We start from the raw sequence: 13708 nt of genomic DNA, 5'->3' as shown, positions 1-13708 counted from the left end.
CATTGGAATCCACACAAACATTTAGATACTATGATAATTATATAAATGGCAATTCTCTCAGTCACTAAACATTCACTAATGATGTTTTTGAAAAATTATATTTTTAAAAGTAAAGGTTAAAATAAAAACTAAAGAGTTTTTGAAACTCTCAAAGACATATGCATGTGTGCTCAGTCATGATGGACACTTTGTATCCCCATGAAAGACAGCCCATGAGGTTCCTCTATCCAGAGAATTCTCCAGGTAAGAATACTGGAGTGGGTGGCCATCTCCCTCTTCTCCAGAGTCTTCCCAACCCAGGGATCAAACCCAGGTCGCCTGTATTGCAGGCAGATTAGATTCTTTACCATTTGAGCCATCATGGAAGCCCCAAGAATATTGGATAGGGTATCCATTCCCTTCTCCAGGGAATCTTACTGACCCAGGGATTGAACCCGGGTCTCCTGCATTGCAAGCAGATTCTTTACCATCTGACCCACCAAGGAAGCACAGTGTCGTTAAATCACAGAAAAAAAATCAGATCAGATCAGTCGCTCAGTCGTGTCCGACTCTTTGCGACCCCATGAATCGCAGCACGCCAGGTCTCCCTGTCCATCATCAACTCCCGGAGTTCACTCAGACTCACGTCCATCGAGTCAGTGATGCCATCCAGCCATCTTATCCTCTGTCGTCCCCTTCTCCTCCTGCCCCCAATCCCTCCCAGCATCAGAGTCTTTTCCAATGAGTCAACTCTTCGCATGAGGTGGCCAAAGTACTGGAGTTTCAGCTTTAGCATCATTCCTTCCAAAGAAATCCCAGGGCTGATCTCCTTCAGAATGGACTGGGTGAATCTCCTTACAGTCCAAGGGACTCTCAAGAGTCTTCTCCAACACCACAGGTCAAAAGCATCAATTCTTCGGCGCTCAGCCTTCTTCACAGTCCAACTCTCACATCCATACATGACCACAGGAAAAACTATAGCCTTGACTAGACGAACCTTTGTTGGCAAAGTAATGTCTCTGCTTTTGAATATGCTATCTAGGTTGGTCATAACTTTCGTTCCAAGGAGTAAGTGCCTTTTAATTTCATGGCTGCAGTCACCATCTGCAGTGATTTTGGAGCCCAGAAAAATAAAGTCTGACACTGTTGCCACTGTTTCCCCATCTATTTCCCATGAAGTGATGGGACCCAATGCCATGATCTTCCTTTTCTGAATGTTGAGCTTTAAGCCAACTTTTTCACTCTCCACTTTTGCTTTCATCAAGAGGCTTTTGAGTTCCTTTTCACTTTCTGCCATAAGGGTAGTGTCATCTGCATATCTGAGGTGATTGATAATTCTCCCGGCAATCTTGATTCCAGTTTGTGTTTCTTCCAGTCCAGCATTTTTCATGATGTACTCTGCATATAGGTTAAATAAACAGGGTGACAATATATAGCCTTGACAAACTCCTTTTCCTATTTGGAACCAGTCTGTTGTTCCATGTCCAGTTCTAACTGTTGCTTCCTGACCTGCATACAAGTTTCTCAAGAGGCAGATCAGGTGGTCTGGTATTCCCATCTCTTTCAGAATTTTCCAGTTTATTCTGATCCACACAGTCAAAGGCTTTGGCATAGTCAATAAAGCAGAAATAGATGTTTTTCTGGAACTCTCTTGCTTTTTCCATGATCCAGCGGATGTTGGCAATTTGATCTCTGGTTCCCCTGCCTTTTCTAAAACCAGCTTGAACATCTGGAAGTTCACGGTTCAAGTACTGCTGAAGCCCGGCTTGGAGAATTTTGAGCATTACTTTACTAGCATGTGAGATGAGCACAATTGTGCGGTAGTTTGAGCATTCTTTGGCATTGCCTTTCTCTGGGATTGGAATGAAAACTGACCTTTTCCAGTCCTGTGGCCACTGCTGAGTTTTCCAAATTTGCTGGCATATTGAGGGCAGCACTTTCACAGCATCATCTTTAAGGATTTGGAATAGCTCAACTGGAATTCCATCACCTCCACTAGCTTTGTTCATAGTGATGCTTTCTAAGGCCCACTTGACTTCACATTCCAGGATGTCTGGCTCTAGGTCAGTGATCACACCATCGTGATTATCTGGGTCGTGAAGATCTTTTTTGTACAGTTCTTCTGTGTATTCTTGCCATCTCTTCTTAATATCTTCTGCTTCTGTTAGGTCTATACCATTTCTGTCCTTTATCGAGCTCATCTTTGCATGAAATGTTCCTTTGGTATCTCTGATTTTCTTGAAGAGATCCCTAGTCTTTCCCATTCTGTTGTTTTCCTCTGTTTCTTTGCACTGATCGCTAAAGAAGGCTTTCTTATCTCTTCTTGCAATTCTTTGGAACTCTGCATTCAGATGTTTATATCTTTCCTTTTCTCCTTTGCTTTTCGCTTCTCTTCTTTTCCCAGCTATTTGTAAGGCCTCCCCAGACAGCCATTTTGCTTTTTTGCATTTCTTTTCTATGGGAATGGTCTTGATCCCTGTCTCCTTTACAATGTCACTAACCTCATTCCATAGTTCATCAGAAGAAAAACAGATACTCTGAAATAAAATACTAGGACTTTCATGAATTTAGTAATCCTAGTAATTTAGATAGTGCTTTATACAATAAATGCTGTCAAATTAAAATGCTAGGAGATAAACAACAGCTAAACTGACATATCCCTATATAGTTGTAAAATAGTTAGACAATATCTTTGTGAAACAATGATGCCAGTTTTGACATATTATACAAGTAACAATTCAATGTATTTTACAAGTAAGAATGCAATGTTGACCAGGGTGCTGTGAAGGGTCACTCATTTGTTATCGATGAAATAAAGATTACATAGTCCTTCTGAAATAATCTGGTAGTTTGAACCAAATTGAGAGTCCCTTGGACAGCAAGGAAATCTAACCAGTCCATCCTAAAGGAAATCAGTCCTGAATATTCATTGGAAGGACTGATGCTGAAGCTGAAACTCCAATACTTTGGCCACCTGATGTGAAGAACTGACTCATTTGAAAACACCCTGATGCTGGAAATGACTGAAGGTGGGAGGAGAAGGGGACGACAGAGGACAAGATGTTTGGATGGCATCACTGACTCGATGGATGTAAGTTTGAGTAAACTCTGGGAGTTGGTGATGGACAGGGAGGCTTGGCATGCTGCAGTCCATGGGGTCACAAAGAGTCGGACATGACTGAGTGACTGAACTGAACTGATGAACCAAAAGTCTTATAAAAGTTAATAGTCTAAGAACACTGAAGAAATTCAGACAGATATTACAGAAACATATTTATCAAAGGACTGTCAAATAAACTGAACATTTTAAAACAATCTTGCTGTTGCTGCTGCTAAGTCACTTCAGTCGTGTCCGACTCTGTGCGACCCCATAGATGGCAGCCCACCAGGCTCCCCCGTCCCTGGGATTCTCCAGGCAAGAACACTGGAGTGGGTTGCCATTTCCATCTCCAATGCATGAAAGTGAAAAGTGAAAGTGAAGTTGCTCAGTCATGTCTGACCCTCAGCGACCCCATGGACTACAGTCTACCAGGCTCCTCCATCCATGGGATTTTCCAGGCAAGAGTACTGGAGTGGGATGCCACTGCCTTCTCTGTTAAAACAATCTTACCAACCAATATAAGAATTGTTCAATAAATTAGGATATATTGATGTTATATAATATTAAAGCCATTAAAAAAAACAGAAAATTCAAGGTTATGAGGACATCTTTATGTTATACTACTATGTTTTTTAAAGGCAAGATAAGATTCAAAATCATCTATGTTATCTCATTTTATAAGATATAGAAAAATATAGGAAAGAAATAAATAATATTAACACTATAGGTGGTATAATGATAAATTTGTCTATAGCCTTATTCCTCTTATCCCTCATATTTCTACCACAGTATGTAGTTTATACTCAACAAGAAGAAAATTAAATATTAAATTTAGACTCTGGAAGGGGAAAAAGAAAAAAGAATGAAAGAGCTCCATTATCTCTACCTCTAATATAAATAGATCTTCTAGAGTATGAAATATATAAGATCTTCTATAATATGAAAAAATATAAATATATCTTCTGTATATTTACAGATCTTCTACAGTATGAAATAATCAACACAACTCTTAGATTATCTAACTTATACTAAGAAGCACTGTTTTATTCACAAGTTGGTTTTGATTCTCTAATCTATAAAGTAAAATTGCCAAGGCCAAATAGCACAGAAATAAGGCATCACATATTTTACATTTTTCTTTCAGCTAAATGTTAATAGAATTTTGAGCCTTACACAAAAACTTGATGAAATTCCAATACAGTCATCTATTTAGAAGAGAGCTACATTATTTCTCATTTGTGTCTTCATGGGTGACAATATGAGGTTGTTAGTAAATAAACTTGCTAATTGAAAGATGAAACAACTGAAAATTTCATTACAAGTGATTAAACTTACTCATTTCTTCAGTCATTTCCATTTTCATGTTTTCCTTCTGGAAATTCTGCATTGTTTGTAATGTCTTTTGTGGATCCATCTTCTTGTTTACTGCCTGCATTGTCTTTAAACATATGAAAAGATTCATGTTACATACATAATTATGAAAATTTTACTATGGAATAAGTCCAAAGGGAACACATCAGTAAAGGTAGATTTTTTTAAAAGATAAACATTCTGCCATTATCAAACATGAAAGTGTTAATATTATAAAAAAAAATTAAACTACTCATTTGGAAACCATCTGCTTAACATCTATATAATAAAGGCCACTGTGAAAAAACTCATCTGAACAGTAGGCAAAACATTATGTAATAAAAAAATACTGCTAACAAAATCCATTGTTACTCATATAGGAAAACTACATTTGCCTGTTATGTGGCAAGCAGGTAATGGCTACATTTAAAAAAAAATATTAATTTTTTTCCAAAAATTTTCATGTCTGAATTACAGGACACTTATTTAACCTATTTATTCACTTAAAACCATGATTTCAAGAAATGATAAAAACACTTAGCTTTGCAAAAAATATGTGAATATTTTATATTCACAACTAATTTAATTAAAACAAATTAATGATATCAAGTATGGCCAAAATATTTTATATATTATTATCATATATGTATATGGGTATATGTGTTTATTGTATGTGTGTTATATAAAATATGTCAGTTCAAAGATAGGAAGCAAACACAGTCTTTTATGCATGCTGCAGCCAAAGTAATTTTTTCAAATACAACACTGTACTCTCCCATCCCCCACCAGCTCACACATACCTAATTCTCTAGAGGCTTTGAGTTGTTCTTAGCACTGAAAATTCAATTCCATAAATTGACTTGTGAGACCAAACATCCTAACCCTGCCTAACAAGCCAGTCTCATTCTGCACCACTGCCCTCTGGGTACACTGATCTTCTATTTCCTTAAATGTACTGTGTTCCCTCCCACCACAGGACCTCTGCATATACTGTCCCTCTGCTGGAATGCTCTTCTTTACTTGCTTTCACTATAAATACTTCAGATCTCAGTTTCTCACCTTAGGGCAGCAGTTTCTGACACCCTAGGTTAAAACAGATAATCCTGTTAAATCCTACTCAGTACAGATAAAAGTTTATGTATTGGTGTAAATTATATGACTTTATTTGCAAATTACAGTACTGTTACAAAAATATACTAATAACAACTACAATGCTGACAGTGATAAAAGAGCAGCTAATGCTGATATATATTATTTCTGTGTGCCAGGCACTGTTCTAAGCACTATATGTATAAAATATAATAATATTTAAAGTTAAATACATTTAAACCTAACAAGTCTTTATGTGCTGCTGCTGCTAAGTCGCTTCAGTTGTGTACAACTCTATGCGACCCCGTAGACGGCAGCCTACCAGGCTCGTCCATCCCTGGGATTCTCCAGGAGAGAACACTGGAGTGGGTTGCCATTTCCTTTTCCAATGCATGAAAGTGAAAAGTGAAAATGTATTACCATTTCCTCTCTATTACAAATGAAGAATGAAGAACCTGTCGAGATCACACAGCTATCAAGCAAGATATGAATCTAAGTAATCTGACTCCAAAGCCCATGTTTCTAAGCATTGAATTAAAGGGAAAAAAGTAAGTGTTAGTCATTCAGTCATGTCCAACTCTTTACGATCCCATGGACTGTGGCCCGCCAGGCTCCTCTCTCCATTGAATTTTCCAGGCAAGAATACTGGAGTGGGTAGCCATTCCCTTCTCCAGGTAATCTTCTTGACCCAGGACTGAACCCGGGTCTCTTGCATTATAGACAGATTCTTTACCATCTGAGCCACCAGGGAAGCCCAATCACTAAACTAAAACTACCTCTCAAATGCGCTGCTTTGTAAATAGACTTTAATCAGCACTTGCCTGGTTGTGTTTCCCATTCCATCCCCATCACTTATTATAGTTCCTACTTAGAGGACCTAAACAAATATTTCTTGAATCAACAAATTTTTAAGAAATTTAAGTGAAAATTCTAATTCGTACATTGCTATATGGCAGGACCACATTAGGTATGCTTTCTTCCCCTATCACTTGCAGAAAATTGCAAAATGAGTTGTCTTCTTCTTCAACATTATTGAAAGGTTATCCAGCTCTGGTGTGTGATCTTCAGATAGGACCTTATCTTAAAATTAGATAGATATTTAGTTCTATCGATTTGTAAAACCAAAAAAGGAAAACAAAGTTTTTTTGCTCTTAACCATGCATTTCCACTGTAAATGACTAAGATCCATCAAAAGTAAGTAAACTGACAGAATAACCTTTATTCAGAATAAACAGCTTTGAAACAATCTGTTTTTTAAGGAACACAATGTGCCACTGTACTTACTGTACATAAAATGGACACTTCTATTTCATGTGTTCTGTGGTCTAAAAGGCAATTTTAGTTAATCCTCATTATTTCTGAATTCCTTATTTGTGAATTTGTCTACTCACTAAAATGTATTTGTAACCTCAAGTCAATACTTGCAGTACTTTTATGCTCGTTTGTGGACATGCACAGAGTAGCACAAAGTTTGAGTGGCCCAACAAGCACAATTCCAGCTTAGATCTCCCAGATGACACCCTGCCGTCTTGACTCAGCACTAATAATGTAAATTAGTGTCATCTTTGTGGACTATTTTTTTCCTTTTGGTTGGTGATATCACTGTTTAAAATGCTCCTCTAAGCATAGGACTGAATTATGGTCTAGACAAGTTAACAACAACTGTGATCAAAGGCTCACAGGCACCTAACCCTCCATTTCCCCTAGGAACAATGGTTCGATATTCCCTAATTCAGTGTTCCTCAAACTTTATAGAATGCAATTACTGCAAATAATGAGAATTAATGGTTATGGACTATTTTCCTAATATATATAACCCTGCACTTTCTCTCCTCTGTGGTTAATCTTTTCTTTTTGCTCTTTATATTCATACTCTTTCTTCCCTTTATTTAAAGCCTACTGATAATTTTGGTCTTCCAGAAAGTCTTTCACATCAATCTATTCAAGGATCTGTGCAGTTCACTGAAACATGGAGAACAGAATGTTGTAGAGTGTAAAGCTTCCTTTTTAGCACATCTCAACCTTCTCCCACCGCCAAAATGAACTATGTAATATATGTGAGAGCAGAGCCTTTGTCTTGAACTTCTGGTCTCTCACAGTTCTTAATACACAGCAAAGAGCTCACTATTTATTAAATGTCTGAAAGGCTCACAGTCTTTTAAGTTCTACAGTAAAATCAATAAGTTTTTTTAATATAAGGGCTGTAAGTTAAACTTACATTCTTGATAAAATGAACTGATAAATTCTTCTGAAAATACTCATGCATCTTTCTGACACATTCATGAAAATGAATCAAGAGGAAACTATAATTCAAATTATTACATCAAAATATATAGCATATGAAATAAGAAGCCCTAAAATCTTTTTTAAAATTTAAGGGAAAAAAACTAAATAATGTTTTAAGTCAATTTAAAAACTTTAGAAGTTACATGTAATCCTGGAAGAGTGGAAGTGCCTAAAACAAAAATTTCATATTAAAACAAATTGATAAAAAGCCTAGAAATATTTATCTTAATTATGTTTAATTATAACTCATTTGATTAAAAATTACAAAGATTCTATACCATATATATGTTATCATACACATACACACACACACACATATAAAAGAGGGAGCTTTAAATCTAATTTGAATGCTGATATTTAAACATCTCAGATGAAATCACAAAGCTATGGATATAAAGGTTTCCACTTACTTTTGCTGTAGTAGACATGGCTCCTGCCATCTTCATCTGAGAATTCATCACTTTTGTTTGTGTGGACATGGAAGTGACTTTTGAACTTACAGCAAAAGTTCTTGTTTTTTGTTTCCGTAGATGTACAAGCTGTTTGGCTAAAACTCTGCAAGCTTCTTTATTACCAATCTTGGCCATTTTCTTAATTTCTAATTCCTATCAGAGGAAATAAAAAGAAGGAGTAAGATCATTAAAGGGGGAGTCCTCAGTGATTTGAGAAGAATAGACTGAACATATACATTATATCCTTTCACCCTGATTATGAAGAAAGAGGCTTTAACAAAGTCATACAAATAGTCATTTGAGAGGGCAAACTGTTTTACATGTTTATATGGATAAGACGGAACTAGCACTGTGTTCTACACAAAGAAAGCAAGTCTACAAAACAGTACTCACATAAAGCCGAAAAGAAAATTTAAAAACTCAATCCAAAAGTAGGTAGGAAAAAACAAAAAATCAAAGGAGGAATTGGTAGAAGATAGCAAAGAAAAAAAAAAGAGTACAGTGGTAGATTTGAAGCTAGTAATACAGACAACTATCTTTAATGAAAAGGTCCATTTACTATCTTAAGTAAGAGATAGATTGGCAACTTAGATGTTGTTTAGTTGCTAAGTCATGTCTGATTCTTTGTGACCCTGTGGACTGTAGCCTGCCAGGCTCCTCTGTCCATGGGATTCTCCATGCAAGAATACTGGAGTGGGTTGCCATTTCCTTCTCAGAACATAAAAATATATGCTATCTCAAGAAAACAACTTTGATTAGCAAAACAAAGCTATATAAAGCTAAGTAAAAGGATAGAACAAATATATTCTATATAAATACTTAGTAAAATCTGGAAATTTGGAGTGGTTACATTAACTAGATTAAAAAAAAAAAAAAGGGAATATTACCAGAATAAAGGGGGCATTTCATAACAAAAGAATTAATACATAAAGATGTCAAACCAATCCTAAATGTGTATGCACCTAAAACAGTGCTTCCAGATTTACGAAGTGCAACTGATACAACTGAAAGGAGAAACAGACAAAGACACAAGTAGCATAAGGGACATCAGCAACTCCTTTCTTAAGTATATTGCTGTATTTTAGGACGAGTGGACAGATTTACAAAGGTGTAAATTTACAAATTTACAAAAGTGTATTTTAGGACGAGTGTACAGATTTACAAAAGCACTATCACCAACCTGACCTAACCAACATTCACTAAAAACTCCATCACCAAGAGCAGAATACTCTTTGCAAGTGCACATTAAAAAAAAAAAAAGGAATTACCAAAAATATACCACATTCTGGATCAGAAAACAAGGTTCAACAAAAATAAAAGGATTGGAATCCTACAGGTATGGTTTCTAACTGGAGCGAAATTAAACTTAGAAAGCAGTAAGAAAAATAAGAAAGGAAAATAACAAGCAGAAATTAGGCAACATGGTTCGAAATAAGTCATGCAAGAATTGATGCTTTCCAATTGTAGTACTGGAGAAGACTCTGGAGAGTCCCTTGGACAACAAGGAGATCAAACCACTTAATTCTAAAGGAAATCAACTCTGAACATTCATTGGAAGGACTGATGCTGAGGCTGAAGCTCCAATACTTTGGCCACATGATGCAAAGAGTCAACTCATTAGAAAAGACCCTGATGCTGGTCAAGATGGAGGGAATGAGGAGAAGGGGGAGACAGAGGATGAGTTGGTTGGATGGCATCACTAACTAAATGGACATAAGTTTGAGCCAACTCTGGGAGATAGTGGAGGACAGGCAAGCCTGGCGTGCTGCAGTACACGGGGCTGTGACAACAACAATAACAACATAGAAAAAAAAATCACAGGGGAAATGAGATAATATTTTGAACTTAATAAAATAAAAATGCACATATCAAAATGTGTGAGTTGCAGTAAAAACAGTTCTTAGAAATTTAAAGTGTTAGAGCTTACATTTCGAAAAACTGAGTATCTAGTAGGCTTCAAAATAGAGAAAGTAGAAAAAAGCAGAGAAAATAAAACACAAAGTATATAGAAAGAAAGAAATATATAAAGAGAAGAAATCTATAAACTAGGAAGGAAAAAAATACAGAAAATTAATGAGATCAAAAGCTTTTTCTTTTACAAGAAATTGATCAAATTGATAAACTACTGCCAATTAGGAGAAAGAAAAAAACAGAGAATACACAAATGACAAATACTGAAAATGCAGAGGAGGGCATCACTTAACAACCAAAAGATGTTAAAGAATAGTAAGAAAATATTATAAACACAATGTTATTACATTTTAAAATTTAGTAGAGATGAACAAATTATTTGACAGATGTGCACTACCAAAACCTCATTCAAAACGTAGAAAGCTTGATCCATTCTATACCTATTTTCTAAAAATTGAAAATTTTAGAATTTAAAAATCTAGCCATAAAGAGATTTTTGTTTAGTTCAAACATCTATCCACAAAGAAAACTTCACTTTACTGATGAAAACGATCAAACATTTAAAAAAGAAATATACAGACCCTTCCAGTCAATGAAACAGAAAGGGACACTAGCCAACTCATGCTTTAAGGTCAGCAGTACTCTGATGTTAAACTACATAAGGACACCACACAAAAAGATAACTACAAATTAACAGTTTTTATGATCAGAGATACTAATATTCTTATGAAAATTTCAACAAATTGAAATAAAATATTTTTTTAAAAGTTCATCATTACTAATGAAGTTATCCCAATAGCAAAAGTTTGATTCAACTTTGGAAAATCATCAGTTATGTAATTCACTATACTAACAGACTAAAGAAGAAAAACTACATAATTATAATCTCAATAGATGCAAAAAAAGACAGCACTTGACAAAATAAGTTCCTGATAAAAACTCTCAACAACTAGATAAAGGAACTTCAACCTGAGAAAGGGCCTCTACAAAAAGCCTATAGCTAATAAACAATGACAAAAGGAAGAAAAATTTTATTTACACAGATGACATGATTGTCTATGTAGAAATCTAATAGAATCTACAAAAAGGCTACTAGACTGAGTTTAGGAAGGTTACAGAATAAAAGATCAATGTACCAAAAAAAAATGAATGTATTTCTATATACCAGCAACAAAAAGTATCAGAAATATGATGAAAGTAGCACAGGATCAGTATAACCCTGAAATGACCTGGGAAATGACCCTAATGTTCATTAGCTGGTAAACGGATAGTCAAATTTTGCAATGTCCACACATGGAATAACAGTTATCAGTAAAAATGATGATACATGTAATGACACTGATTAAGCTCAAAATAATTATGAATGAAAGAAGCCATATAAACATGAAATCACTTTACGATTTCATCTATATAAAACTCTTGCAAATGTAAAATCTACAATGACAGACCAGTGTTTGCCTAACTGAGGAGGAAACAGGGAGAAAGGGAATGGGTAGAAGCGATTATAAAGGGAATAAGAAAACTTGTGGGGATGATGGATACGTTCATTACCTTGACTGTAGTAATCGTTTCATGAGTTAATACATATGTCAAAATGTGTTAAAATTATTTGCTTTAAACATGGACAATCAATTGCATGTCAACTATACCTCAAGCATGTTGGTTTTTAAAAATGTTTTAAGCAATATACATTTAAAAACGTAACAGAAAAATACTTAAAGATAGCCAATCTATTTTAAAAGTATATTCATTATCACAGACATTGTCAATAACAGTTAAAATATAAAGTAAGACACCCCATTGGTTAACATAGTTATTTTCTTGCAACCCTCTCTTGTTTTGTTCTTTTTTAATTTATTTACTTATTTTCAACTGGAGGATAATTGCTTTACAATACTGTGAAGGGCTCTTGTTTTCTAGGACTATTTTATCTTTGCTGTTGATTGAGAAGAAGATGGCTGTTTTGAGCAATATTTCTTCCTAGGCATTTATGTCTTTCACAAACAGAAGAATAATTTGATTTTATATTCAGCAGAATAAAGACTCCTGATAAAAATCAAGAGAATGACACAGTAAACAAAGGTAACCAGAAATTGCAGGAAGGTATTAAATGCCATTTCTTAGTAAAGTAAATCACTTACCACCTGCCATGTGTCTTTTTCCTAGTTAGCTAATTACTCCAACACTGACTTCTAAATTTGTTAGAAAAGTTAAACTGAAATTTAATGTTCTACTTACCAGCTGTTTTTCTTGTTTCTCTAAAGCTGCCCGATCTCTGATTATAGCCCTCTGTGTACCTCGTAACTCTCGATTCTGTTCCTTTATTACATCTAAGAGAATCACAAAAGAAACCTAAATGTATGAATTGTAAGATCTTCTTTAATACCACTTAAAATACTGGAATTAGAAACCTCAATTAAAAAAATTTTACAAGATGTTAAATTTTTTTGTTTCAATATACTAAAAATTAATCAAATGTTAGAATGAATTATAAATATTGATTATATAAAAAAACACTGAAGTACAAATACACTATATAGTCTGAGGTTTAGTCAAAAGAATATATAAATCACACTAAAATACTCCCTTAGAGAACTGATTATTATACATTGCTTTTATGACATATATATTATATGTCACATATATGTGAGTGACTGAGCAAACACACACACACACACACACACACACACACACAACCTTTTTCATCTCTTCCCTACTTCAATATTACACGAAATTCCAAAAAGGAAGACAGGCAATGTGTTTATTAAATCTTTTTTTTACACTATGTCATCATCATCATAAAGAGTAAGAGAAGCATCCAGACTTCCAATGAAGCAGACAGGGATTTGAATCACACCTCTGCTACTGGATCATTATATGATGGTTTCTTGTAAAGTCAGTTAATACTCTAAACCTCAGTTTCTTATAAAAATTATCATGAAGGTGCAAATAACATTCACAATGACCTGATATATTGTAAGTGTCCATTCATTGTTAATGTCTTTCTCATTTATCTCAATTCATGAGGATCCATCAGTCTTACCTTTTGAAGAATTAAAGTATTAGTCTAACTGACTGACTATAATTTAGATTAATTGTTACTAAATAGTGATTACTTCAAAAGATCACAGATATGGATGGTAATGTTTGCCAAACTGTTTCCTCACTGTGAGGAAACTTGCGAAGTACTTTACATGTATGTGATCCCTTCATGGAACACAGCCTTGTCATGGCAAAGGGGCTTGTGTAACTCAATAAAGCTATGAACAATGCCATGCTGGGCTACCCAAGAGGGACAAGTCATAGTGAAGAGTTCTGACGAAATGTGGTCAGCTATTTAAAATCCTAAAAGGTGATGCTATTAAAGTGCTACAATCAGCATGTCAGCAAAATTGGAAAACTCAGCAGTGGCCACAACTGGAAAACATGTCTTCATCCCAAAGCCAAAGAATGTTCAAACTACCACACAATCGCACTCACTTTACATCCTAGCAAGGTTGTGCTCAAAATCCTTCAAGCTAGGCTTCAATAGTATGTGAAC

At 35.1% G+C, this 13708-nt stretch overlaps 1 protein-coding gene across 1 annotated transcript in view; it reads right to left on the bottom strand.

Moving 5' to 3' along the window:
• The window catches only part of CHMP2B (charged multivesicular body protein 2B), a 33945-nt gene that overhangs the window by 3776 nt on the left and 16461 nt on the right, over positions 1–13708 (bottom strand). The window contains exons 2-4 of the mRNA XM_019964993.2: positions 12406–12497; positions 8215–8409; positions 4415–4517 (exon numbers count right to left, since the gene is read on the bottom strand). Of these exons, the coding sequence (XP_019820552.1) occupies positions 4415–4517; positions 8215–8409; positions 12406–12497 (390 nt within the window). The remainder of the gene's footprint in view (positions 1–4414; positions 4518–8214; positions 8410–12405; positions 12498–13708) is intronic.

Source organism: Bos indicus, chromosome 1, assembly GCF_029378745.1.
Source record: "Bos indicus isolate NIAB-ARS_2022 breed Sahiwal x Tharparkar chromosome 1, NIAB-ARS_B.indTharparkar_mat_pri_1.0, whole genome shotgun sequence".
In the NCBI taxonomy this organism is placed as follows: Eukaryota; Metazoa; Chordata; class Mammalia; order Artiodactyla; family Bovidae; genus Bos; species Bos indicus.
This window is presented reverse-complemented; position numbering and strand designations above follow the sequence as displayed.